Genomic DNA, 26,702 nt, shown 5'->3' with positions numbered 1-26,702 from the left:
ATTTATAACCAATTTTATTTATTTAATCCTCTTACAACCCTAACACTTCCTAATGTCTTTGCTCCCGACTTTCTATTTTCCTTCTAATTTTTTTTAACTTTCTGCTTCTAGTCTTTTTCTGCTATATTTGTTTATTAGTTTTCTCTCTTTGAAATAATATCTACCTTCTCTGTATTTACATAGCACTCTTCTCCTGTCTTTTTCTTCACTGTCTCTGTCTCACACTTTCCTCTCTGCCCGTCATGCACCTCCCAAGTCCTCCTGTTGGGTCTAAATACTCTTTCACATTAATCTTGTATGTCAGCCAGCCTGCAAGTTCTCACAGCTTTACACAGATTACTCTCCACTCTCCCACACACCAATCTTCAAAAGCTTTATACACAAAATTATTAAAAACAACTTTCTATATATCTCTATCTAGACTTCTGCCACTTTTCACTCCGCGGCTTTAAACAACCTTTTTATTCACTTAACACCAATGTGTTCTGTTTAAGCATGTATCTCTTCTTCACGTTAGACAGCTTCTCCGGCGCTGTCAGCAACTTCATATATTACTTTTTTCAAGCCCTCTTTGAGCGTACAATATTTCATTTACTTCTACGCCTTACCGCGCCTCGCGTGCGTATCCTGTGCTTAATATATTATTTTCCACCAGCTCCTTTCTGAGCATACAATATTTCATTTACTTCTACGCCTTACCGCGCCTCGCGTGCGTATCCTGTGCTTAATATATTATTTTCACAAGCTCCTTTCTGAGCATACAATATTTCATTTATTTCTACGCCTTACCGCGCCTCGCGTGCGTATCCTGTGCCTTTCTGCACTTTCTTCTACCTTTTTTCACTTACTGAGCTCCTCGTGAGCTTAATGTGCCTTTGCACTGAAAATATTCTCTTTTTCTTTTCTTATAAAAAAACTCATATTACTGTGTACTTAATTACTTATTCTTCTCCCACGCCCCACAAGCGTGTATCTGGTGCCTTACTGCACTATTTTCTGCTTCATTAATTCTCATGTATTCTGCACTAACTCTTCATTTATTTTATTTTTATAGTTTTTCTCTTTTCTTAAAAAATGACGTCCTTTATTGAGCTCTTTTACTTACTATCAGCTGTGCCACTTTGCACTTTTAAATCTCTTTATCACGTACGGTATTTCTACTGCGCCCCCTCAGGCGCTTATCTTGTGCTTTCTCTGCACGTATTCTCTTGTTAAACTCTTTTTTCTCACTTATTTCACTTCAGTCTCTGTTAAACTCTTTAAATAACCTTGTATTACCTTGTATCTATTTGTCAGTATACTCCCCTAAATTAACCCCTACAGCGCATGCTATCAGCCGGCACGTTAGTAACAAATTTCAACACCAATTATTCCCCAAGCATCCAGGTTAGTTCTCCACGCACTCTTTCCGCACCAGAGTTCATGAACATTCCTGAACTTTCACTCACATAGACATTCTTTTTCCCGGGAACACACACACCTTCTGAGCATTTTATCTACAAGGCCTGATAATTTTCAATCTTATCTTTTTTTAGTCTCTTATCAATTTTCTTAGTCCAGGTTCTTTTGGGTAAGAGGCAATTAAAAAATATCACCTGTCAACTTGGGCGGAAATCCCGACTCACTCCTCCAGATCGTGCAGAAATTATAAAAGGTTTCTGCTTACCTTTTAGTCGTGATCACTGTTATTTACGGTCTGGAGGGATGAGCTGGACTGCCCCAGGCTGCCGGAATGCCCCTGGACCCTCCTGGCTGGCTCGCCAAGTTCTGTCGCGGCTCGTCTTTAGTCTTCTCAGGATGTCGTCTTTTAGATAATACAAGCTAATTGCAAGTGATATGCTAGAAAATGACACAACACTTTAGAATAATTCAGCCTTAAGCAAGATAAAATGCACAGAGTTTTTAAGTTTATTTAAGCCTTCGACACAAAGCTTAGACAAACTGAGTCCTCTAGAGAGACTGAATATGACAACCGCACTCGTCTATTTATTGGAGACCCGCGGGCATCGCTCCTCCTTCGACTTTTTTATTTATTTCATTCCCAAGACATGGTTTTCTATTGGAAGCGTCCTCTAGTGAACCCTAAGCAGGTGTTAGGCCATTATTTCAATGTGACAAATGCTCCCATTAAAACATGAAGGATTTACAACTGATTTTTTTAAAAGACCTTCAGCCACAGGTGCAGCTGGCCTGAGGCCCCCTCCGCACGTGGCCTCAGCCACACGTGCAGCTGGCCTGAGGCCCCCGCACGTAGCCTGCGGGAAAGCAGCTAAAAGGCCTTGGAAAGCCCCTGACAGACTAAATGACTAATAGAGCCCTTTTTTTGGGTTGAACACCTGCTAGTTCAACCAGAGGACATACAGTTCGGATCAGGACACTTGATAGTTCATCACAGTTCAAATATGGACCTAAAAATTCTTCTACAATAGTCACAAGACAAACCACAACTGTTGCTATCATCATGAGCACCTCCTTTAATAAGCATGATTTTGTTTTTTCCTTTCCTCAAACCTTATTCATTGGTGCCATTGTTAGAATAGAATAGAATAGAGTAGAATAAAGTCATTACTGTCCACCAACATGGGTCACCAACAAAAATGACACAACTATCTGTAGAAACAAGCCGGAACATATAAACAAAGAGTTGCCATTGACACCATTCTGAATAATTTGTTCTTGAATGAGGAATAGTGGGGGCCATACCAGGCTGGAAGGTGAAACGTTAAAACACTTTCAAGCATTGTAGTACACTCTAATTCTAAAATCTGCTGGCTGACACCAAGGCTGCTGAATAGATGATAGAGTTTTTGTGAGCATCTCTTGAATATATCCTCAGTGTTTTCACAGCAGCTCATCAGACACTCTTTGGTTTTGTGATTTCTTAATGTAACAGTCAGTGTTATAGTTTCTCTAACATTTCTTCTCTTTGTAACCACCCCTTAAATTGAAAACGGGGTCATTTGGGTTACTGTCTACCCAAACTGGACTCTGATGGACTCACCCAGTCACCTACATTTTTGCTCTCCAAGCCCATTGCTGTTAGCAATGCGGGGAATATGTGAACTTGATTAGCAGAACTATTTAATTCAATATATTCATTTAGGTTATCCTATTTGTGTCAATTGCATTTTACCATGCAAAAACATTTATGAATGTGTCTTTAAAGGTGGACCTTCACACACTTCTCACCCCCTCCCTTTTTCTATAGCTTTTGAAAGAAGAAAGATAAACTATTTCCTTATTGTATCCTCAATCTCCTATTTGATTTTTGTTTGACACAATCTTTGGGCTTTCCAAAAAGATTTTGTTTGAACTACTGATGAAGGAGGGGTAAAGAAAAAAAACGACATTAAAGAGTGCTTAATGATTTTTTTTAAACTATTATAACTGCAGTGATGACAGGTCAACCTACGAATGTTGCGGTTAGATGCAGGACTGGACCGTGCTGTTGGACCCAAAATGTAGGGAGCATGAAAGGAGAGTGAATGAACAACCAACTGGTTTTATTATACAAACAATGTGCAACAGGATTTGAAACTGAACTTAACTTGGAGGCCTGGTGCGTGGAGACATAGCCCGTCCGGCGGTGGAAACAGGGAGTCGCAGCCAGATGGAAACTGAAGCAGGATAACGGAGGTGAAAACATGGGACTAGAACTGATGGTGTGAACAACCAGAGCCAGGTGGTCGTGCAGCGGAGCTGTCGAGGAGTGGATTCTGAGGAGAAGGAAAGGCACAGTTGAGTTGCGATGCTTGTGAGCATGCAAGCACAGTCTGAATGCCCAAGTTCAAGTTCACAGTCTCTTACACAGGTGGCGCGTGGAAGCGCAGAATGCAATCAGCAGAATAACTAATAATGGAAGCTTTGAGGTAAACAGCTAGAGAAAAACAGCAGCAAAAGGACTAAACTGGACGTTGAGTGTGAAAGCTCTGAGAAAAAGACAAAAACCAAATCACTGAGCATAGGAGCTCAAAATGTAACCGTGTAGGAACGCACAAGACTCCGAATTAGAAAATACAGAGAGGCCAGGTTACCAGGCGAGAATCACTGAGTCTCTGGCGAAGACTAAGATGAAGGAACAGGGTTTAAATACAGAGGAATGATGAGGCGCAGGTGTGTCAGCTGCAGGTCTGTTGACCCAGCTCTGCTTGCACACCACCTGGAGGGACAGAGACAAAAGACAAGGGAGTGACAGGCAGGAACCAGGGCAGCCAGAAACTGAACTCATACAAAAGTCATCAGTATTCAGACATGCCACTGTTAACATTAATATTATCAGTGCATGCGTCATATGCCCTGTCCTGACCTAAATGTCCTACTGCTTCTGTCTCTGCCATGTTGTCGTCTTAATAAATGGTTATATGTTTGAATATTTGTAACTAACTCTTGGTACTTTTATCATATTTTATTTTGTGTCTGCTTACTGTATTTGTCACCATTTCTGTGTGTATATTTTTAACTTCTTTGTCATTTGTATATATCTGATATTTTTTATGTTGCTGCTTTTTTCTACTGTCCAAGGACTGCGGATGGAAACTAGACTTTGGCGAACTCTGGTACATTTGCAGAAATGTTTATTAATGTATATTAATGTGGAATGTCCCTGCCAAATAAACCAATATATGAATAACCATGTCCAGCATACATTTTATATCTATATTTTTATTTCAATTTATAAAACCATTTTGTTCTGTTGTTTCTGTTCAATCGCTTTGACTTTTTTATTATTATTATTTTCATTGTCCAAATTGGTTTGTTTACATTTTAATTCTGAACATATCTTAAAATGCAAACTTAAAATATAGGAATGCCAGTAATTCTGACCTTGACTGTACATAAACCAGCCCAGTCTTACGTTTGTTTGTTTGTTTTTTTTGTTTGTTTGTTTGTTTTTGCATTTTCCTGTCACGAAATGAGTCACATTTTTGTGTTGTGTGTTTTTGTTTTTTATTTCTAACCCTACCCCTTCTCCTAACCCTAACCATAACTAGTGTGCCTTAATTGAGAGAGTTGCGACATGACGAGTTAAAAAAAAAAAAAAACAGTAATTTGACTCATGGTTCCAAAATAGTGTTCACTGTTAATTTGTCTCCATGTAAATCCAGCTATTTTATTTATTTATTTGTTGAAAATGCCGGGTTGCTGTGCATTTGGAGGCACAAATTGACACAACAAGTGCTTCAAGATGTACACATTCCCTTCAGATCCAAACAGAAGAAAAAATTGGGAAAATAAAGTCAGCCGTGTGGGATGGAAGCTGACTTCATCGTCAAAGCTTTGAGAGGTAAATTTATTGTTCAGTCCCATGTACAGTAAATCTCACCTAAACCGTCATCGTATAAACCAGATATTTGCAGTCACCGGACAAAAAAAGTCCCAAAGTTTTTGTATTGTTTTCCACGTAATAAACACCGTGTATAACAGATTTTGTATAACATATTTTTTGCTCACAACTGATAAAATGTCCCATCCAATCGCAATTTATTTCCATTAAACCCCAAACAGTCTGGATGTGCACAATAACAGAGGTACAAATTAAAGTCAGCACGCTGACACTTGTTGATTTGAGTAAAGTGGGACCGGAGTCATTTCTGTGATTCTGTTTATTCTGTTTATTTTTTCCACATCGTGCTCAGACTCGGACCCGCAGCCTGGACGTGCACCTGTTAAATCAAACACAAAAGGCTGTGATTTGACACTTTTCTGCTTTCACTGCTTTGTCTGCCATCATATTTTAATAGTTTTTGTGGTGCGCACGCTGATTACATATGGATCAGAAAAGTCCGCACATTTACAGCACAAACTTGGTAAAAGAGGAAAATGTACAGCTTACCTTTTAATTGGAGGTGATGACTGTAAAAAGAAAAGCTTGTTGAGGGTCAAATTAGTCCAGAATAAAGCATAATCCATCAACAGAGAACTTTAAAACTGTTCACGCATGTCATTGCATGACACAAAGTTGCAGCTGTGCGCCTGTATAAATCAGACTTTAAATTAATTAAATAAGTCATCATAAATTGTAAATTTATGTAAATTTGATGGCTTAACTATTTTTATATTTATTTTGATAGCACCTGTACCTGGATGTGTTGCTGTATGTGATTAAATGATTTTAAAAATGTAGAAAACATAAAAGGTTCATTCTGTAGTTCAACGCAGTTGGAACCAAAATGGTGCAATGTTCTGCGTTGACGCCACTCTCTCAATGTAGGCACTCTAACCACAACTCCCTGTCCCCTGTGCCTCACCCCGCATTTCATGCTCCTGTCACAAAATGAAAACCGTGCTGCCATCACGAAAATGTGGCGCTTTTAATGTCGTGAGCACAAACCATAGATTTTTGTATGGCCTGAGATTGAGTTGACATGAACATAATGATGCCCATCATTTTTTAACACATTTTAAATGTACAAAGAAACTACTAAAAGCAATAATATTAAAAGCATTTCCTTTTTGCCATCAGAAGTAATAACTCCACATATTAATTCACTTACAAATCAATTTGTGTAGCAACAGGATTTCACTGTGTTGTTGTTTGATTTCTATGAGACATGAATACTGATGGTATGTAACCAAGGGGTGATTCATCTTGGGATTTAATTTTTAAAAAAACTTAAAAATCCATTATCTTACTTTTGAATGTCTTTGGTGAACTGCATTTCATGCTGGCTTGTGTTTCTTTTCCTCATGTGTAATGAACAGTGTTGCCATTTTTATTGTTTACAACCGGTGAGTCGAACTGGTGCCACGTACTGGGATTACCAGTTAAATCACCATATTTATCTGTGCATGCATGAAAAACTGGAAGGTTTTTGTGTACTGAGTTTACCCTTTCTGGGTGCAGACCAGAATCAGTCATCTTATCTCTTCATGATATTGTTACCTGGACTCATTCAGAAAAACTTTGTGTGGACATGGTTTAAATCAAATGAACAACCCAAACTATAAATTCAAACTAGCTCTAAATTCAGTACAGAGCAAACCATTTTTCACGCATGTGCAGATAGCGAATATACACAGGGGTGCACCTAACTGGTACTCATGGTGCTCGTGTGTACTAAACATCATTGATGCACAGTAGAGGGAAACACTTTTCTTACAATCTGTCATTGCTTTCCTCTTATGAAGCACATTCCTTGTGTTTTCTGCATACATCATTTATTTTTAGCACGCACAAGCACCATGAGTACCAGTTAGGTGCATGCCTGAATATACAAATCTGGTTTGGGGACAATCTCAGTACGTGACACCTGAACCACTCATAGTGCCATTGCCATGGTATAAATTCCACAGAAATGTTCTAGTACACAATGTATGTGTTAAATTAAATACTAATTGTTCTGTAAAAAAGCAAGATTGTGTGTTTTGCCTCTCAACTGACATACTGTAGTTCTGTCAATAGCCAGAACATCCACAAAAACACGACCTCACAAACCACATTAATCTGCACTTTTCAAAGTTTCTTGTGCAATATCATTCCACAGTTGTACATAATTTCTCGTTTTACATTTTATATTTTATCTACATTTTATTTTTAGTTGTACATATATTTAAATAATTTATTTTGTTCATTTTATTATCTTTTATTTGGCTAATAATTAATTACTCGCACCTCGGAAAAAACACCTTTTAGAGTTGCACTCAAATCTCGTTGCAATGTAAATTAGAATGACAATAAAGGCGATTCTGATTCTGAACAGAATACTCTGGTTTGAAACCATGTTTGACACTAGGGGGCAGCAACGCGCCTTTGAAGCGTCGGACGTTGCTCAATGAAGGCAGAAGAAGTCCTTGTCTTGTCACGTGACTGTTTATGTGGAATGGAAGGTCATGGCGAGAAACGAGGAGAAACAACAGGGCAGACTGAACCGTCTGTGGCTGCAGAGGGAGAGACAGGGCGAGTACACACACACACACAGACACAGACACACACACACACACACACACACACACACGTGAGTCAGCCGGCTGACGGAGGGGCGGCACCACGTGACGTCCCTAATTATGACACTCGCTAAAATAAAAAATAAATTAAAAAAAAATCATTCATCCAAGTGCAAACGCTGTTATATTACTGTCTGATCACTGCGACGGTGATATTTATTAGGAAGTTATTAACGTTTATTTATTTGTATATTTTTGTTGTTCTGTCAAAACATTTACAAATCTTCATCTCATTAAGTCTTCCTGAAATGACCGAAGAATGATGTTTTGAAGTCTGAGAATTAAGGCGTAAAATCTGTTGGTTGTAATTGTTTGTAAAGTTGTTCATGTGCAGTAAAAATGAAGATGAATGGGTGCAGATCCCAGCCAGCCACCAGAACTCAACAAGGATGAATTCTGTCATGTTGTAATTACATCTGCAATGATTAATTAATGATTCAACTATTAAATTAATCAACAATCATTTTGGTGCAGCATGGTGTTTTAGTGGTTAGCACTGCTGCCTCACAGCAAAAAGGTCATGGGATCAATTCCCACCTGTGGTCTTTCTGTGTGGAGTTTGCATTCTGCCCGTGTTTGTGTGGGCTTCCTCCCACATCCAAAGACATGCAGATTAGGTGGACTGGAAACTTTAACTTGTATAGTACTTAAATGTCTGCAAAATCGCTCTTTTGCGCGCTGGTGTTCTGCATTTCTGGACAGTCGCCTCTGCGCTTCTTCTCGCTGGCTTTATTTCTTGTGCGGCTTTACAGTCGTTTTGACACCGTGATCCAACTTTTATCTTTGTGTTTGTCCGTTATTGACTGCAAAATCACTCTTTTGCATGCTCGTGTTCTGCATAAATGCTCGTCTTGAGTGCAAGTCATTGTGTCAGCATGCACACAGCAGAGCTCATCTCATCCATTATAACAAGATGTTAAATTGATTATAAACATACTTTTACAGTTGCTTATAAAGAAGGAATGAACATGCAACTGTTTTACCAAGCTGTTACAATAAAAACATTACAAATAATTACCTTCTTAAGCTGTTCCAAATGCGTTCTCCACCTCAGCACGCATAGACAGAGACAGGAAAAAAGCTCCAAATGTCCTCTGTGATTCTAGAAGTGATTAGAGGTGTTTTCAACTGCCAAGCTCTGACAGAAAATGATTAATCCGCTACAAAATAATTATTTTATATACAGCGTCTGGTGCACAAACCAGGTGGGATTGTCACGACGAAGTGCACAAGAGGACTGAGCCTGACCAAAATAGCCTGTCCTGTGCTCGTAGCCGCCAGGTGCATGTATAATGGTCTTTTAACAGCCTCGTCCTCACCACGAATATGCCTCTAAAACAAACTGCCCCATGCTGTTATTGCTAAATTTTGAAGTTCTTGAAATTAGCACCACGCTTAGAGATGAGCCTCATTAGCCGAATATTCTGTCTCTCAGAGCCACTATTCTCCCACATTTGTTGAATAACTGGATTCGTACCAAAAGCTACATGGCTCATTACTCATCCTTCATTATTTGGTGGGACCAGAGCTTAAGCAGTTTACCAATCAATCAATCAATCAACTTTTTTCTTATATAGCGCCAAATCACAACAAACAGTTGCCCCAAGGCGCTCCACATTGCAAGGCAAGGCCATACAATAATTATGAAAAACCCCAACGGTCAAAACGACCCCCTATGAGCAAGCACTTGGCCACAGTGGGAAGGAAAAACTCCCTCTTAACAGGAAGAAACCTCCAGCAGAACCAGGCTCAGGGAGGGGCAGTCTTCTGCTGAGACTGGTTGGGGCTGAGGGAAAGAACCAGGAAAAAGAGATTGATCACTAATGATTAAATGCAGAGTGATGCATACGGAGCAAAAAGAGAAAGAAACAGTGCATCATGGGAACCCCCCCACAGTCTACGTCTAAAGCAACATAACCAAGGGATGGTCCAGGGTCACCCGATCCAGCCCTAACTATAAGCCTTAGCGAAAAGGAAAGTTTTAAGCCTAATCTTAAAAGTAGAGAGGGTATCTGTCTCCCTGATCTGAATTGGGAGCTGGTTCCACAGGAGAGGAGCCTGAAAGCTGAAGGCTCTGCCTCCCATTCTACTCTTACAAACCCTAGGAACTACAAGTAAGCCCGCAGTCTGAGAGCGAAGCGCTCTAATGGGGTAATATGGTACTACGAGGTCCCTAAGATAAGATGGGACCTGATTATTCAAAACCTTATAAGTAAGAAGAAGAATTTTAAATTCTATTCTAGCATTAACAGGAAGCCAATGAAGGGAGGCCAACACGGGTGAGATATGCTCTCTCCTGCTAGTCCCCGTCAGTACTCTAGCTGCAGCATTCTGAACCAACTGAAGGCTTTTTAGGGAACTTTTAGGACAACCTGATAATAATGAATTACAATAGTCCAGCCTAGAGGAAATAAATGCATGAATTAGTTTTTCAGCATCACTCTGAGACAAGACCTTTCTGATTTTAGAGATATTGCGTAAATGCAAAAAGGCAGTCCTACATATTTGTTTAATATGCGCTTTGAATGACATATCCTGATCAAAAATAACTCCAAGATTTCTCACAGTATTACTAGAGATCAGGGAAATGCCATCCAGAGTAACGATCTGGTTAGACACCATGCTTCTAAGATTTGTGGGGCCAAGTACAATAACTTCAGTTTTATCTGAGTTTAAAAGCAGGAAATTAGAGGCCATCCATGTCTTTATGTCTGTAAGACAATCCTGCAGTTTAGCTAATTGGTGTGTATCCTCTGGCTTCATGGATAGATAAAGCTGGGTATCATCTGCGTAACAATGAAAATTTAAGCAATACCGTCTAATAATACTGCCCAAGGGAAGCATGTATAAAGTGAATAAAATTGGTCCTAGCACAGAACCTTGTGGAACTCCATAATTAACTTTAGTCTGTGAAGAAGATTCCCCATTTACATGAACAAATTGTAATCTATTAGACAAATATGATTCAAACCACCGCAGCGCAATGCCTTTAATACCTATGACATGCTCTAATCTCTGTAATAAAATTTTATGGTCAACAGTATCAAAAGCAGCACTGAGGTCCAACAGAACAAGCACAGAGATAAGTCCACTGTCCGAAGCCATAAGAAGATCATTTGTAACCTTCACTAATGCTGTTTCTGTACTATGATGAATTCTAAAACCTGACTGAAACTCTTCAAATAGACCATTCCTCTGCAGGTGATCAGTTAGCTGTTTTACAACTACCCTCTCAAGAATCTTTGAGAGAAAAGGAAGGTTGGAGATTGGCCTATAATTAGCTAAGATAGCTGGGTCAAGTGATGGCTTTTTAAGTAATGGTTTAATTACTGCCACCTTAAAGGCCTGTGGTACATAACCAACTAACAAAGATAGATTGATCATATTTAAGATTGAAGCATTAAATAATGGTAGGACTTCCTTGAGCAGCCTGGCAGGAATGGGGTCTAATAAGCATGTTGATGGTTTGGATGAAGTAACTAATGAAAATAACTCAGACAGAACAATCGGAGAGAAAGAGTCCAACCAAATACCGGCATCACTGAAAGCAGCCAAAGATAACGATACATCTTTGGGATGGTTATGAGTAATTTTTTCTCTAATAGTCAAAATTTTGTTAGCAAAGAAAGTCATGAAGTCATTACTAGTTAAAGTTAATGGAATACTCAGCTCAATAGAGCTCTGACTCTTTGTCAGCCTGGCTACAGTGCTGAAAAGAAACCTGGGGTTGTTCTTATTTTCTTCAATTAGTGATGAGTAGAAAGATGTCCTAGCTTCACGAAGGGCTTTCTTATAGAGCAACAAACTCTTTTTCCAGGCTAAGTGAAGATCTTCTAAATTAGTGAGACGCCATTTCCTCTCCAACTTACGGGTTATCTGCTTTAAGCTACGAGTTTGTGAGTTATACCACGGAGTCAGACACTTCTGATTTAAAGCTCTCTATAGCAAAATAGATTTTTAGTTCATAGTAGAAAAATGGATTGATCCAGAGTGTCAAATGCAGCACTCAACTCTCACTGCAGCAACCCTGAGGTCATCTGCATCAGTTGCCAGCAACAAATCATTCACCACTTTAGTCATTGTCGTTTCCACAGAGATAAGACTCTGTGAAAACTTATCTGAACCAGCAAACTATTCCACGGAATAGATCTCTCTCTCTCTCTCTCTCTGTATATATATATATATATATATATATATATATATATATATATATATATATATATATATATATATATATATATATATATATATATATATATATATAATTACCACCTTCAGTGATGGATGACACAGGCAGCAGTATTCTCCATGACTGACATGATGATGTTATTTCACACAGATCTATGAAATTCTGTCTTTGGGATGAATTTACTTCAAACTGTCTACATGCAAACTAGATATGTTTTATTTATGTTTTGACTTAGCATGCAAAATATGCATTTTATGGCTTTTTCTGTTACATGGGCATGAAATATTCATGTTGGAAAAAATATGATAAACGTTTAACATGCTCAAAGAAGTTGAATACTTATGTGAAAAACTTTTTTGCATTGTTTTGCATGACACATAAATTATTATAAGTAGCCTAGAAATGCTTACATCAGCAATATGCAGAAAAATTTATATTTCCTTTCCCATTTATAATCAGTGAATACAAATAAAATTTAAACTCAGTGTTGCTGAGAACTGAAAGTGATATTGGTGTCTATTAATGAATTTTACAGCTTTACTCGTGTTAAATTGTGTTTTTGTTCAAGTTAAGACACTGTCAGTTGTATTATAAAAGTACAACTTGGTGAAGTCAAATGTTTGGATAAGTGTAACAATGGAACAGTAACAACCCAATGTAAATATGTCGTTTTATGAAATCATAATAATACAATATTCTAATCCACGTCGCAGACAGGCCCATCATGTTACCAATCTGGGGAAAATATGTTTTTTATTATGAGTGAAATGAGCAAGACAATGCTACAGAGAAATAGCTGTCATTTATGACTGTCACTTGTAACGTATTTTTGCACTTCTTTACTGAGAAAGTGGAAAGAATTACAGCTAATATTCATACTTCCTCATGTAGCCCTTTTACAGACATGTTATGCTCATCTGTTCTGTCATTTTGAGCCAGTGTCTCTTGCATGTCTTTCTAAAATTGTCTGTGAACTTAAGCCTGTTTCGAGTCCACTTGACCCTGTTCCTCCTTGACTGTTTAAAGAAGTCTGGACAACTATTGGCCCTAATGTCCTTGACATTATTAAAGCAGTCTGTTGTCTGGTGTTGTTCCTTTGTTTTGTAAAGAGGCAGTTATTGAGCCCCTTCTGAAAAAAACCTAGCCTTGATTCTGCTAATGTCTGTAATTTTAGGCCAATTTCCAAACTGCCTTTCTTGGCTAAAATTTTAGAGAAATGTGTTCTTATGCAGCTGCAGTTTTTTCTAGAAGCACGTGGTACTTTTGATATTTTTCAGTCAGGTTATAAAGCCCTTCATAGTACAGAGTCTGCACTTTTAAAGGTTTTTAATGTCTTGATTTTAGTGACTGATTCTGGTGATTCTGCCATTTTAGTCCTTTTAGACTTGTCAGCTGCGTTTGACACAGTCGACCACACAACTCTTTTAAATCATTTGGAAAACTGTGTGGGGGTTAGGGGGAGTGCTTTGGAGTGGTTCAGGTGTTATGTCAGTGGGAGGAGGTGCTTTGTCAGACTGGGGTATTTCACCTCGTCCTCTGTGTCTCTAAATTGTGGAGTACTGCAGGGGTCAATCCTAGCGCCTGTTCTTTTCGTCCTCTACCTCCTCCCACTGAGTCAAATTTTCAAAAATCATGGCTTACAGTATCATTTTTATGCAGATGACTGCCAGATTTACCTGCCACTCAAAAAACTTGCTTCTGCCCCTTTGGCACCTCTTCTGAATTGTTTGGGCAACATGAAGGCTTGGTTGGCCCACAACTTTTTAAGTTTAAATGACGGTAAAACAGAGGTCATTTTATTTGGAAATATTGACCCTCTCTTGGACTTAAACAGCACATGAAACAGTCTGTCACCAACCTGGGCGTCATTATTGATAAAGATTTTAAATTTGACAAGCAGGTGAACGCGGTCGTCAAATCTGGATTTTATCATTTGCGTCTTTTATCTAAAGTTAAACCTTTTTTATCTTTTAATGCTTTTGAACAAGTCATGCAAGCTTTTGTCTCCTGTACTACTGTAATGCACTTTTTATTGGCATTAGCCACAATGCACTTTCCCTCTTACAGGTGGTCCAAAATTCTGCTGCGCGCCTCTTAACTGGTAGCAGAAAGCGAGAGCACATTACTTCCATTTTAGTATCCCTATACAGGTTTCCAGTTCATTAGAATTGATTTTAAGATTGATTTTAAGATTGTATTGTTTCTTTTTAAAGCTTTGAATGGACTGGCCCCGGTGTACATCTCAGACCTCATTCAAATTTATCAGCCTCCCCGTGCTTTGAGGTCTGACGGCCAGCTCCAGCTTGTGGTGCCTGTGATGAGACTGAAAACCAGGGGCCCCTTAACATCCGAACATCCCCCACTGTAGAGTGTTTTAAGTCTTGTCTTAAGACCCAGTTTTATGCTTTGGCTTTTAACACCGCGTGTGTGTGTGTGTGTGTGTGTGTGTGTGTGTGTGTGTGTGTGTGTGTGTGTGTGTGTGTGTGTGTGTGTGTGTGTGTGTGTGTGTGTGTGTGTGTGTGTGTGTGTGTGTGTGTGTGTGTGTGTGTGTGTGTGTGTGTGTGTTTTGTACAGCACTTTGGAAACTTTGTGAAATGTGCTATATAAATAAAGTTGTATGGTATGGTATGAATTGTACCAGATTGTCTATAATATTTCTTGGCGTTGCAGGCCTTGCTAAATCATGAACAAAATTTTTCAGGGTTTTTTTTTTTACCCCCTTTCTTTCCCAAAGGCCACTCACATCACTGCAGATATGTAAACCAATATGGGATCAAACATGACCCTGAGTTTTTGATTTGTGAGTGTGATGAATAACATGTCCATCCACTCATAATGTTAACTGATCGTACAGGTCTCTGTGTCTCACAGTACCAGCAATCATCATCTCAGTCTTTTTAGATTTCAGTAAGAAATTACATGAAATACATTTTTAGACTGAAGCCAGACAAGGCATATATTTTTTGTGGCGTTGCAGTTGCTGATATCCCTCCTGTCTGTAGGCAATATTTAAATATTATGCCACCAGTCATGTTGATGATGTTAACTAACCATTTGCGATGTGTTCCTTTACAGAGGGACGACTCAAAGACACACAAGAACGCCGACCCAAATTGGTGATTTAAAGTGATAAATTGCTAAAAGTGTCACATTCTTATTTCCTGCACAGACTTGTCTCAGTCTGTGTTTTTCTTCCACAGTCCACCCTTAATTCAGTTTCCTCAGTGAAAAAGTGGATCCCCAGCATCAAGAACGAGATAGAGTATTATCTGCAGGTAGGTTGTTTTCTCTGCCAACAAGCTTTGACTGTTGGCACTATTAGTTAAAATGTTGTTAGGTAGACTTTACGAAAGTTATTGGAAATATTAGTGGCTCTTAAAGGCACAAACCTTTTAATTTTAGTAATAATCAACTTGCAGCTCTGGGGTTAGTTGTCATTTTGTTTACTATGTAAGATCATGCATTATTGATCATTTTTGTCAGTGAGATGAGAACTAATGTATGTACAGTAATATATGAACATTTCTGTCATTACAAAAAAAGGAATGTCTTGTGTGTGTCCTTTGTATTTGAAATGAAATTGTTTTGTGTGAACTATAGGCCGGAATGAATATTACTCGATCAGCTGTATCGTATGGGAATACTAAATATTTTATACTGGTGCTTCAGTGTTAACATGACTGTAATAATCAGAAAGTGTCTATCCCCAAATGTATTTTGGTCTAGATTCAGATAGAGAGCCACATCTTTTGGATTCAAATACATTTTGACCATGGTAACTCACTCTATATACATATCCTTGCAAAAGTATTCGGCCCCTTGGTATTTCACACACTTTAATTTATTTATGCCATTTCAAATGCAAAAAGTAAATCAGGCTTCTCAGTCAGGGTTCTAGCTAGGACCATTTTAGTGCTGGGTAAATTATGTGATGGCGGCTCATAGCTTTGGGGCCCCACAGCCACCTGAAGCTATAGGGATTTTATACCACTAAAACATTATTGGCAAGCCCTATTTTAACAAATTTTGAGTGTTTTTAGATGCATTGAAAGCAAGAATAATTAACAAAAATATTATATTTATGTTGTTATATTTGTAAGGTCACAGTTCTTTTTTGCATGTTTCTGTCAAAGTCTAAGTTAATAAATAACGTTGAAAATGTTAAAAACAGTAATATTTAATGGGCATAGCATTTACTCTCTTCTTCAAAAATGACACAGTAATTTTTAATCCAGTGACGCAGGCAGTTTTTCTGTCATCCTGACAGTTTTGTTTTTTGTAGTTTTTTTTCCAACATGTTTTGGTGGGATTGTATGACATTTCTTTTTTAAACAATATAACACCTAATTGCCTTATCTGAACAAGAAGTGAACCTGGACTGAATTGTCAAACCTGCTCTTTTAAATGAAAAACTTTGTGAATCAGTTTCACTTTCCTCTTTAACTGACACTGTGCCCCTCCTCCTCTCCACCCCTCCTCCTCTCCACCCCTCCTCCTCCTCTCTCTCTCTCTCTCTCTCTGTTTCTCTCACACACCCCCCCTCTCTGATCACTCACGCGTCTGCTGTTTTTCAAACGCAGAGCTTTTTGGAAACACAAAGCCTTTCAACTGTCAAATAAACTGTAAATTTCTGAATGTATCATCACACACGGACACAGAAGGACCTCTGGATTAATGTTGGATTTTCATGGCGGGTTTTTTTTTTCTTCACTTGAGAGCAGAGATGCTGTTTTCAGCTGCTGCCCTTCACAGCTCTGTGGCCACAGAAACACTGACTCTGGATCTCTGCTGTTTGCGATTTAATACAGAGAAAATGAGAAATGTATTTCTCATTACTTTAATTATTGGTTTAAAATTGCAAAATTATGACTTGATAAGCTTGAAATACAATCAAATTAGTACATTTTCAGCCATTTTGAACCTGAGAGCCGGGTGGAAATTTGCAGTACCAGGTGGGGCCAAGGGGGCGCTAAGGGATGCTAGAGCTCCCCCTGGATTTGCCATAGCACCCCAAAGCACCCCCAAGAAAATAATTTCTCATTTATTATTTTAATTTAATTTCATCCCATGTTTTTAAGGCCTTGTCTACACTGAAACTGAACTTCTGCTATACAATCTTTATCTTTGTCATTTTCAAAAAGTGTTCCATTCAACAAATACTTCCGTTGTCACAGATCCAGTGAAACTGCGTGAAAATGCTGTAATACACATGCCAGGCCTGTATGTGGCGCTGTAACGCTTCTACAAAAAAATGAGTGTAACATGACGTTCAATGACATCACGTTCAACAACGTAATGATAAAAATAATAATGTTGTGTGGGCCGCTGAAGAGGAGGTACTGCTGGCCCACCACCACCAGAGGGCGCCCTGCCTGGAGTGCGGGCTCCAGGCACCAGAGGGCGCTGCCGCCGACGAAGGCTGTCAGGCTGACAGCTGTCACCCATTACTAGACACAGCTGACTGCACTCAGGACGGAGTATATCAGCAGGACAGCGTCTCCACCTCAGTGCCGAGATATCGCCTTGAGATTAAGGTAACCTACTCTGCTAGTATATATTTTGAGGACTCTGATAAACCTTGCTAAACTATTTCAGGACAGCTGATTACAGAAAGCACCTTGCTTGGATAAGTACTCACCTTCCTGCTTCATTATTTCAAGAGGTGGAGGCGGCTTCTCCCCTCTCCGTCTACTGGGTGCTGTCGCACCCATACCTGTGTGTTTGTGCTCTTTCCCGCCAGCAGTACCGGATCCGACGAGCGAAGGCAGTGGCCACCTGGGAATTCGGGACTTGGCGGTTCCAGTACTCCTGGTTTTCGGTGGCAGAGGAAATCTGGGTGGTTCCGGTTCGACGGGGACGGACGTCTCCTACCTTCGAGCCTGCCCACACAACACCAGCAGATTTCGACTTACAAAGTATTAATTGTTGTATTGGTTGTGCCCTGTTCACAACAGTAAAACTTGTTATTCACCTTTCTCTATTGTCCGTTCATTGCGCCCCCTGTTGTGGGTCCGTGTACCTACACTTTCACAACAGGATATCTCGGCCAGCGTCATGGATCCCGAGGGGCGTCAACCGGCTGTTGAACGGCCAATGGAAGAACAGGGCGCAGCGGCGGCTTCGGGAGGGGTAATCGGTGAGTTGCAGCGGATCCTCACCGCTTTCACCACTCGGATCGATTTTATGACCGAGCAGCACGTTCTCCTAAACCGCAGGGTGGAGGCTCTCGCCGCACAAATGGAAGCGCGCCCTCCGGGCGCCGCTGCGGCTCTCCCTCCCGAGGACCCTGCGTGTGAGAATGACGTTCCACTGGTTGTTCAACGGCCCCTTCCTCCGTCCCCTGAAGCATACATAAGCCCTCCAGAACCGTACGACGGCTGTGTGGAGACGTGCGCGGACTTCCTTATGCAATGTTCGCTCGTCTTCGCTCAGCGTCCCGTGATGTACGCAGCTGATGCTAGCAGGGTAGCTTATGTGATAAATCTGCTTCGCGGGGAGGCACGCGCTTGGGCTACAGCGCTCTGGGAACAGAGCTCACGGCTCCTTCAGTCATACGACGGGTTTGTACGGGAGCTCAGAACGGTGTTCGATCATCCCAACAGAGGAGAGTCCGCTTCAAACCGCATTACTGTCCATACGACAGGGACGTCGGAGCGCAGCTGCCTATGCAGTCGCCTTCCGCATCGCGGCAGCGAGATCCGGCTGGAATAGCACTGCCCTCCGCGCTGCCTTTGTAAATGGATTGTCTCTGGTCCTAAAAGAGCACCTGGTGGCTAAAGACGAACCGCGGGATTTAGACGGGCTCATTGATCTGGTCATACGGCTTGACAACCGGTTAGAGGAACGTCGCCGGGAGCGAGGCGAAGGGCGTGGCCAGGCACGGGTCGTCCCTCTCCCTTCCGGGTCCGATCGAGTTCCGCCGTCCCCACGCTCCTCTGTTCCGGCGCTCCGTGCGCTTACGGCTCCCCCTGCTGACGAAGCTATGGACACGAGCAGGGCAACATTTAGGGCACCTGAAGCACAAAGGAGGCGGGCCCACGGAGCTTGTTATGTTTGTGGCTCGAGTGAGCATATGGCAAACGATTGCCCCGAGCGGTTAAAACACCGACGCCCGCCCCTAGAGACTGGGCCAGGGGTGGGCCAAAACATGCACGTGGGACACACCCACATTGCTACACGACTCCCAGTCACGATCCTATATGAGGATTCAACCCTGAAAGCCCCAGCACTGGTGGACACGGGCTCTGAGGGGAATCTGCTTGACAGCAGATGGGCCAGGGAGATAGGGCTCCCTCTGGTGGCTCTTACCTCGCCTGTGCAGGTTCGGGCACTAGATGGCTCCCTACTCCCACCAATCACGCACAAGACACCTCCAGTAACTCTGGTGGTGTCAGGCAACCACCGGGAGGTGATCGAGTTCTTCGTGACTCAGGCCACCTCCCGTGTGGTTTTGGGTTTTCCCTGGATGCTAAAGCACAATCCCCGGATTGATTGGCCGTCCGGGGTAGTGGTACAGTGGAGCGAAACCTGCCATCGGGAGTGTCTCGGTTCCTCGGTTCCTCCTGGCTCCCAAGCTAAGGAGGAGGTCCGAGTCCCGCCCAATCTGAAGGCGGTGCCAGCGGAGTACCATGACCTCGCTGACGTGTTCAGCAAGGATCTGGCCCTCACGCTACCTCCCCACCGCCCGTATGATTGTGCCATTGATTTGGTTCCAGGCAGTGAGTTTCCGTCCAGTAGGCTGTACAACCTCTCACGGCCGGAACGCGAATCCATGGAGACCTACATCCGGGACTCTTTAGCTGCCGGGTTGATCCGGAATTCCACCTCACCGATGGGCGCAGGTTTCTTTTTTGTGGGTAAAAAGGATGGCGGACTTCGTCCATGCATTGATTATAGGGGGTTGAACGAGATCACGGTTCGCAATCGATACCCGTTGCCCTTGTTGGATTCGGTGTTCACCCCCCTGCATGGAGCCAAGATGTTCACCAAGCTGGATCTTAGGAATGCGTATCATTTGGTTCGGATTCGGAAGGGAGACGAATGGAAGACGGCATTCAACACCCCCTTAGGTCATTTTGAGTACCTGGTCATGCCGTTCGGTCTCACTAATGCTCCCGCGACCTTCCAAGCGTTGGTAAACGATGTCTTGCGGGACTTCCTGCACCGGTTTGTCTTCGTATATCTAGACGATATACTCATCTTTTCCCCGGATCCTGAGACTCATGTCCGGCATGTCCGTCAGGTCCTGCAGCGGTTGTTGGAGAACCGTCTGTTTGTGAAGGGCGAGAAGTGTGAGTTCCACCGCACTTCTTTGTCCTTCCTGGGGTTTATCATCTCCTCTGACTCCGTCGCCCCGGATCCGGCCAAGGTTGCGGCGGTGAGAGATTGGCCCCAACCCACTAGCCGTAGGAAGCTGCAACAGTTCCTCGGCTTCGCTAATTTCTACAGGAGGTTCATCAAGGGCTACAGTCAGGTAGTTAGCCCCCTGACAGCCCTGACCTCTCCAAAAGTTCCCTTCACCTGGTCGGACCGGTGCGAGGCCGCGTTCAAGGAGTTGAAACGGCGCTTCTCGTCTGCACCAGTTCTGGTGCAGCCCGATCCTAGCCGCCAGTTAGTGGTTGAAGTGGATGCCTCGGACTCAGGGATAGGAGCGGTGCTCTCCCAGAGCGGGAAGACCGATAAGGTCCTTCACCCGTGTGCCTATTTTTCTCGCAGGTTGACCCCCGCTGAACGGAATTATGACGTCGGCAATCGGGAACTCCTTGCTGTGAAAGAGGCCCTCGAAGAGTGGAGACATCTGTTGGAGGGAACAGCCGTGCCATTCACGGTTTTCACTGACCATCGGAACCTGGAGTACATCAGGACCGCTAAGCGTCTGAACCCCAGGCAAGCCCGCTGGTCATTGTTCTTTGGCCGTTTTGACTTCCGGATTACCTACCGCCCCGGGACCAAGAACCAGCGATCGGATGCATTGTCCCGGGTGCACGAAGAGGAGGTCAGAACGGAACCGTCGGATCCCCCGGATCCCATCATCCCGGAGTCCGCTATCGTGGCCGCCCTCACCTGGGACGTGGAGAAGACCGTCCGGGAGGCCCTGACCCGTGTCCCGGACCCCGGAAACGGACCAAAGAACAAACTATACGTCCCACCAGAGGCCAGGGCCGCAGTCCTAGACTTCTGTCACGGTTCTAAGCTCTCCTGTCACCCAGGGGTGCGAAGGACCGTGGCAGTCGTCCGGCAACGCTTCTGGTGGGCATCCCTGGAGACCGACGTCCGGGACTACGTCCAGGCTTGTACCACCTGTGCCAGGGGCAAGGCCAATCATCAGAAGACCTCAGGGCAGCTACAGCCACTGCCCGTGCCTCATCGCCCCTGGTCCCACATCGGCCTGGACTTCGTCACGGGTCTCCCGCCGTCCCAGGGAAAAACCGTCGTCTTCACGATAGTGGACCGTTTCTCCAAGGCGGCCCACTTCGTGGCCCTCCCGAAGCTCCCTACGGCCCAGGAGACAGCGGACCTCCTGGTCCACCACGTCGTCCGTCTGCATGGCATACCATCAGACATCGTCTCCGATCGCGGTCCCCAGTTCACCTCACATGTCTGGAGGAGCTTCTGCCGGGAACTGGGGGCCTCGGTCAGCCTTTCGTCCGGGTACCACCCCCAGACCAACGGGCAAGCAGAGCGGGCCAACCAAGAACTGGAGCAGACACTACGCTGTGTGACAGCCGCGCACCCGACGGCCTGGAGTACCCACCTGGCCTGGATCGAGTACGCCCACAACAGCCAAGTGTCATCAGCCACCGGCCTCTCCCCGTTTGAGGTGTGCTTGGGGTATCAGCCCCCCTTGTTTCCGGTGGTCGAGGGAGAGGTCGGTGTGCCCTCGGTCCAGGCCCACCTACGGAAGTGCCGTCGGGTGTGGCGTGCTGCCCGCTCTGCTTTGTTGAAGGCCCGGACGAGGGCGAAGAAACATGCAGACCGGCGGCGGGCCCCGGCCCCCACGTACCGTCCTGGGCAGGCAGTGTGGTTGTCCACCAAGGACATTCCCCTTCAAGTGGACTCCCCCAAGCTCCAAGAACGTACATCGGTCCCTTCAAGGTTGTCAAAGTCATCAATCCCGCCGCAGTGAGGCTTCAGCTTCCGGCCTCACTGCGGATCCACCCAGTATTCCACGTCTCCCGGATAAAGCCCCATCACACCTCACCCCTCTGCACCCCGGGTCCGGCACCACCTCCTGCCCGGATCATCGACGGGGAACCGGCTTGGACCGTGCGCCGGCTCCTTGATGTCCGTCGAATGGGCCGGGGTTTTCAGTACCTGGTGGACTGGGAGGGGTACGGCCCCGAGGAGCGCTCCTGGGTGAAGAAGGGCTTCATCCTGGACCCGGCCCTCCTGGCCGACTTCTACCGACGCCATCCGGACAAGCCCGGCCGTGCGCCAGGAGGCGCCCGTTGAGGGGGGGGGTCCTGTTGTGTGGGCCGCTGAAGAGGAGGTACTGCTGGCCCACCACCACCAGAGGGCGCCCTGCCTGGAGTGCGGGCTCCAGGCACCAGAGGGCGCTGCCGCCGACGAAGGCTGTCAGGCTGACAGCTGTCACCCATTACTAGACACAGCTGACTGCACTCAGGACGGAGTATATCAGCAGGACAGCGTCTCCACCTCAGTGCCGAGATATCGCCTTGAGATTAAGGTAACCTACTCTGCTAGTATATATTTTGAGGACTCTGATAAACCTTGCTAAACTATTTCAGGACAGCTGATTACAGAAAGCACCTTGCTTGGATAAGTACTCACCTTCCTGCTTCATTATTTCAAGAGGTGGAGGCGGCTTCTCCCCTCTCCGTCTACTGGGTGCTGTCGCACCCATACCTGTGTGTTTGTGCTCTTTCCCGCCAGCAGTACCGGATCCGACGAGCGAAGGCAGTGGCCACCTGGGAATTCGGGACTTGGCGGTTCCAGTACTCCTGGTTTTCGGTGGCAGAGGAAATCTGGGTGGTTCCGGTTCGACGGGGACGGACGTCTCCTACCTTCGAGCCTGCCCACACAACACCAGCAGATTTCGACTTACAAAGTATTAATTGTTGTATTGGTTGTGCCCTGTTCACAACAGTAAAACTTGTTATTCACCTTTCTCTATTGTCCGTTCATTGCGCCCCCTGTTGTGGGTCCGTGTACCTACACTTTCACAACAAATAAGGCACCTTTCATTAATAAAAATCTCAAAGTGCTACGGGGAAGAAATAAAACCAAGGATAAATAAGAGAATACAAACATAAAATCTTAAAACAAAAACAGTCACTAGTATGTAATAAAACCAAAATAAATTAATAAAATAAAATAAAAAGACTAAGATGCAACAGATTCAAATTATTGAGACCTGTGATAGGCCTGTCTAAACAGGTATGTCTTTAGGCTTTTTTTTAAAGCTTCCACAATTTGTGGAGCCCTCAGATGATCAGGGAGGGAGTTACAAATATGAAGAGCAGCTGAACAGAAGGCCCTGTCTCCCATGGTGTGAAGTTTGGTGTGAGGGGAGACAGAGAAGATTAGTGTTGTGATTAGTGTCACAGGAGGGTGTGTGGGGAGTGAGGAGGTCTTTGAGGTGAGTGGGGGGCATTGCCATGGATGCATTGGTGGGTGATGATAGGTGTAATGTGCTCCCGTTTACATACTCTTGTCAGAATTCTAGCTGCACTGTTTTGAATGTATTGGAGCCTTTGGAAGTATTTCCAAAGATCCCAAAGAGCAAGGAGTCACAGTAGTCAAGCCTAGAAGAGACAAAGGCATGGATGAGTTTTTCAGCATCAGTGATGATGTCGTACTGCAGTGAGTGTATTTTCAAGTTGTTGAAATGGTGCCCAAATATCCATGAGTGGAACTGAAAAGAAGTGAAGTCTGTGTGGCCTAAAGTACTACCTGAGGAACAGTAGTAGGCACAGACAAACCAGTGACCCGGTGTAACTCCTGGTAATTATCCCTCAGAGAACACGGCCTCTGGACAGCAACCAAATCATTGATGCTTTTGCTCTTAACCACAATAGGTCCATTGTACTGTTATGAAAACATCAATGGTAGGTGAAAGATTTTCTCTCTGCTTACTGTTGGCATTTTTTCCTTTAGGCTACAGGCTACATGTGGAGGTCTGTGAATATTTGTATTGAACAGTAGCCTAGGTTTGTGTGTGTGATTTTGGTCATTCTGTATGTCATTAGTGACTGTCGCAGATGAGAATGTGGCTATGTGTGAGTATGCCTGTGAATGTGGCAAAGGTTTAGCAGAGAGCCGTCGCGACACATGAGTCCATAGCACACTCATAAAAATTCCAAGCTCCCCCATAGCACCTGCAGAAAAATATCTCTGGACCTGCCACTGGCACTGCCCATCATGGTTGGAACCCTGTTCTCAGTGTAAACATTTCTAAAATTATCTTCCTTAAACTCAAAGCAAATCTCTACAACTTGGTGTAAATTAATTAAAAATATAAAAGCCTGGATGATGGGTTGTATAAGTAACATGCCCCTTTGGTATAATCCCCGTAAATAATCAGTTTTATTGCCAATTTTCTTCAGAAAAATCAGGGGATGGATACATGAACATTTCCAAGTCACTGAATATGTCTTAGACTTTATTTACATTAGTTATGAAGAAATACAAACAGTATCACACTATGGTAAATCTTGTTGTAATGTTGAAGTGCCCTCAGCTAGGGATGCACTGATACCACTTTTTTCCAGACTGAGAACAAGTACATATATATTTGAGTACTCATCGATACAGAGTACCGATATGAATACTTAATGAAATCATTACAGTTTTATGATGACTTTGAAAACATGTTTTATTTGTCAGTTGTTCCTTATTTTTTACTATAACTGCTATCAATATCATTAGCTTTGTTTTTATTTCCAAACATTTCACTTAAATCATGTAACTTCACTTTTTGACTCCAACAAATTGTCCTTTAACATTAACCATGTGTTTCTTAACAAACATGACACTGCCAGACATCTCACTTAAATGTAACCTGTGGACTTCAGCACTACAAAATATAAAACACCAATAATTGAACTGAAACTGTCCTTCACTAACTTTACTTATGTCTGTGAGTACTACGCCCTTTTTGAAAATGTGAGGAGCAGCTTCTTTTTGATGAAAAGAAGCTTCTCTCTGTTATCAGCTGTGAGCCTGTTTCTGTTTTTATCTACACAGTAAATTTTGCAGAGTAAAATTTGGTCCATTTGGTCCCAGTCCAGAGTTAAATAGACTCTATCACAGAGCTAAATCACATCTATCTCAGTGTAAAATCAAATCTTATTGGAGTATAAACACTTGATTTGACAAGTTGGTAGAGCTGATTTCACTCTATAATAGAGTGTATTGTACTCTATTTAGACTGGGACCAAATATTATTCCGGCAGAATATAGGCTTTATGTGGATAATTCTTCTTCAGGATTATGTGATGATTAATTCCACGAACAGGTAAGACTTTTTATTTACTCTGTGTGTGAATTTACTCTGCATGAGGACCGCAGCTTTCAGCCAATCAATGGACAGCATTGATGAACGTATTTCGACTTATGAGTAAATTACATGAAAGCCTGCAAAAATCCATAATTTAGCCACCTCAATGTTTAAAGGCCCAGTCCCACTGGTGTTTAGGAAAATTTGAATTTGAATTGCGCACAAAATTGGTTTATATTCGCTAAATATCCGCAATATCCGTGAAACATGCTTGTATGAGTCGGCCGACATCCGCACACGTCCGCAGTTATTCACAGACACATTTTTCCATTGCCAGGATTTTTGAGCTGCACAAATTTTGGCTGCGGATACATCTGCCTTATATACGCAATACATACTCAATCTATGCGCTGTATATCCACTGTTATTTGCTGATATCCGCAACTGACGGGGTATTGCGGCTTGGCAGCGGATTGGGACAGTGTGTAAAATGGATATGTAACGTGCCTGTCACGTCCACATCACGGACTAAAATAAGTTGTAGCGACTGCATACAGATTGGCCACGAATAAAGCGTTTGTATTACGTCTGCTTTGCATCTGATTTGCGGACAATTTGCAAATGCATAACAAACACTTCACATAAACCCAAAGTACTATATAAATGTGGCAGAAATCGACATACTTGCCAGTCATTGCCAGTCCAGGTGTAGAGACATACAGATGTAGTTATGGATCCCCAAAGACATAGTGTGATAGTTGCTGCCATCCAACAACATACCAGTCAACTTGTCCAAGTTAAGTAATTGCTCCAGATGCTGTGGTGTTGGTATGAATAGTGATACGAAAGGCCCCAGTGCGCTTCTTTTATGACTGCAATGCAGATGCCGCGCATGTGCAATACAACCGCTGTTTCCCCAACACGTGTGCAGTGCATTCTCAATACATCCGTAATACTTTCGTGATAATCACAATGCGTCCAATCCATTTCCTCAATACATGCATCATACATCCATGATTGTTCGTCATATATTCGCTGTACATTACTAATATATCCGTAATTCATACTGAGGAATTGTTTTTGGTCAATTTTGTTGTGGATGACAACGAA

The 26,702-nt window shown here is 43.0% G+C and overlaps 1 protein-coding gene and 1 long non-coding RNA gene across 2 annotated transcripts in view; one reads left to right on the top strand and one right to left on the bottom strand.

The window, feature by feature from the left end:
* Positions 1-988: 988 nt before the first annotated feature.
* On the bottom strand, positions 989-25,126 carry LOC117519103. The gene is made up of 3 exons (XR_004563176.1): positions 24,913-25,126; positions 13,322-13,324; positions 989-999 (listed from the first exon to the last, which is right to left on the bottom strand). It is a non-coding gene; the product is annotated as an uncharacterized LOC117519103 (long non-coding RNA).
* si:dkey-86e18.1 (uncharacterized protein LOC557342 homolog) overlaps positions 7,753-26,702 on the top strand; it is a 37,380-nt gene continuing 18,430 nt past the window's right edge. Inside the window, exons 1-3 of the mRNA XM_034180403.1 lie at positions 7,753-7,897; positions 15,209-15,249; positions 15,334-15,408. Coding sequence (XP_034036294.1) covers positions 7,831-7,897; positions 15,209-15,249; positions 15,334-15,408 — 183 coding nt within the window. The 5' untranslated portion in view covers positions 7,753-7,830. The remainder of the gene's footprint in view (positions 7,898-15,208; positions 15,250-15,333; positions 15,409-26,702) is intronic.

The sequence above is a fragment of the Thalassophryne amazonica genome, chromosome 10 (assembly GCF_902500255.1).
Source record: "Thalassophryne amazonica chromosome 10, fThaAma1.1, whole genome shotgun sequence".
Lineage (NCBI taxonomy): Eukaryota > Metazoa > Chordata > Actinopteri > Batrachoidiformes > Batrachoididae > Thalassophryne > Thalassophryne amazonica.
This window is presented reverse-complemented; position numbering and strand designations above follow the sequence as displayed.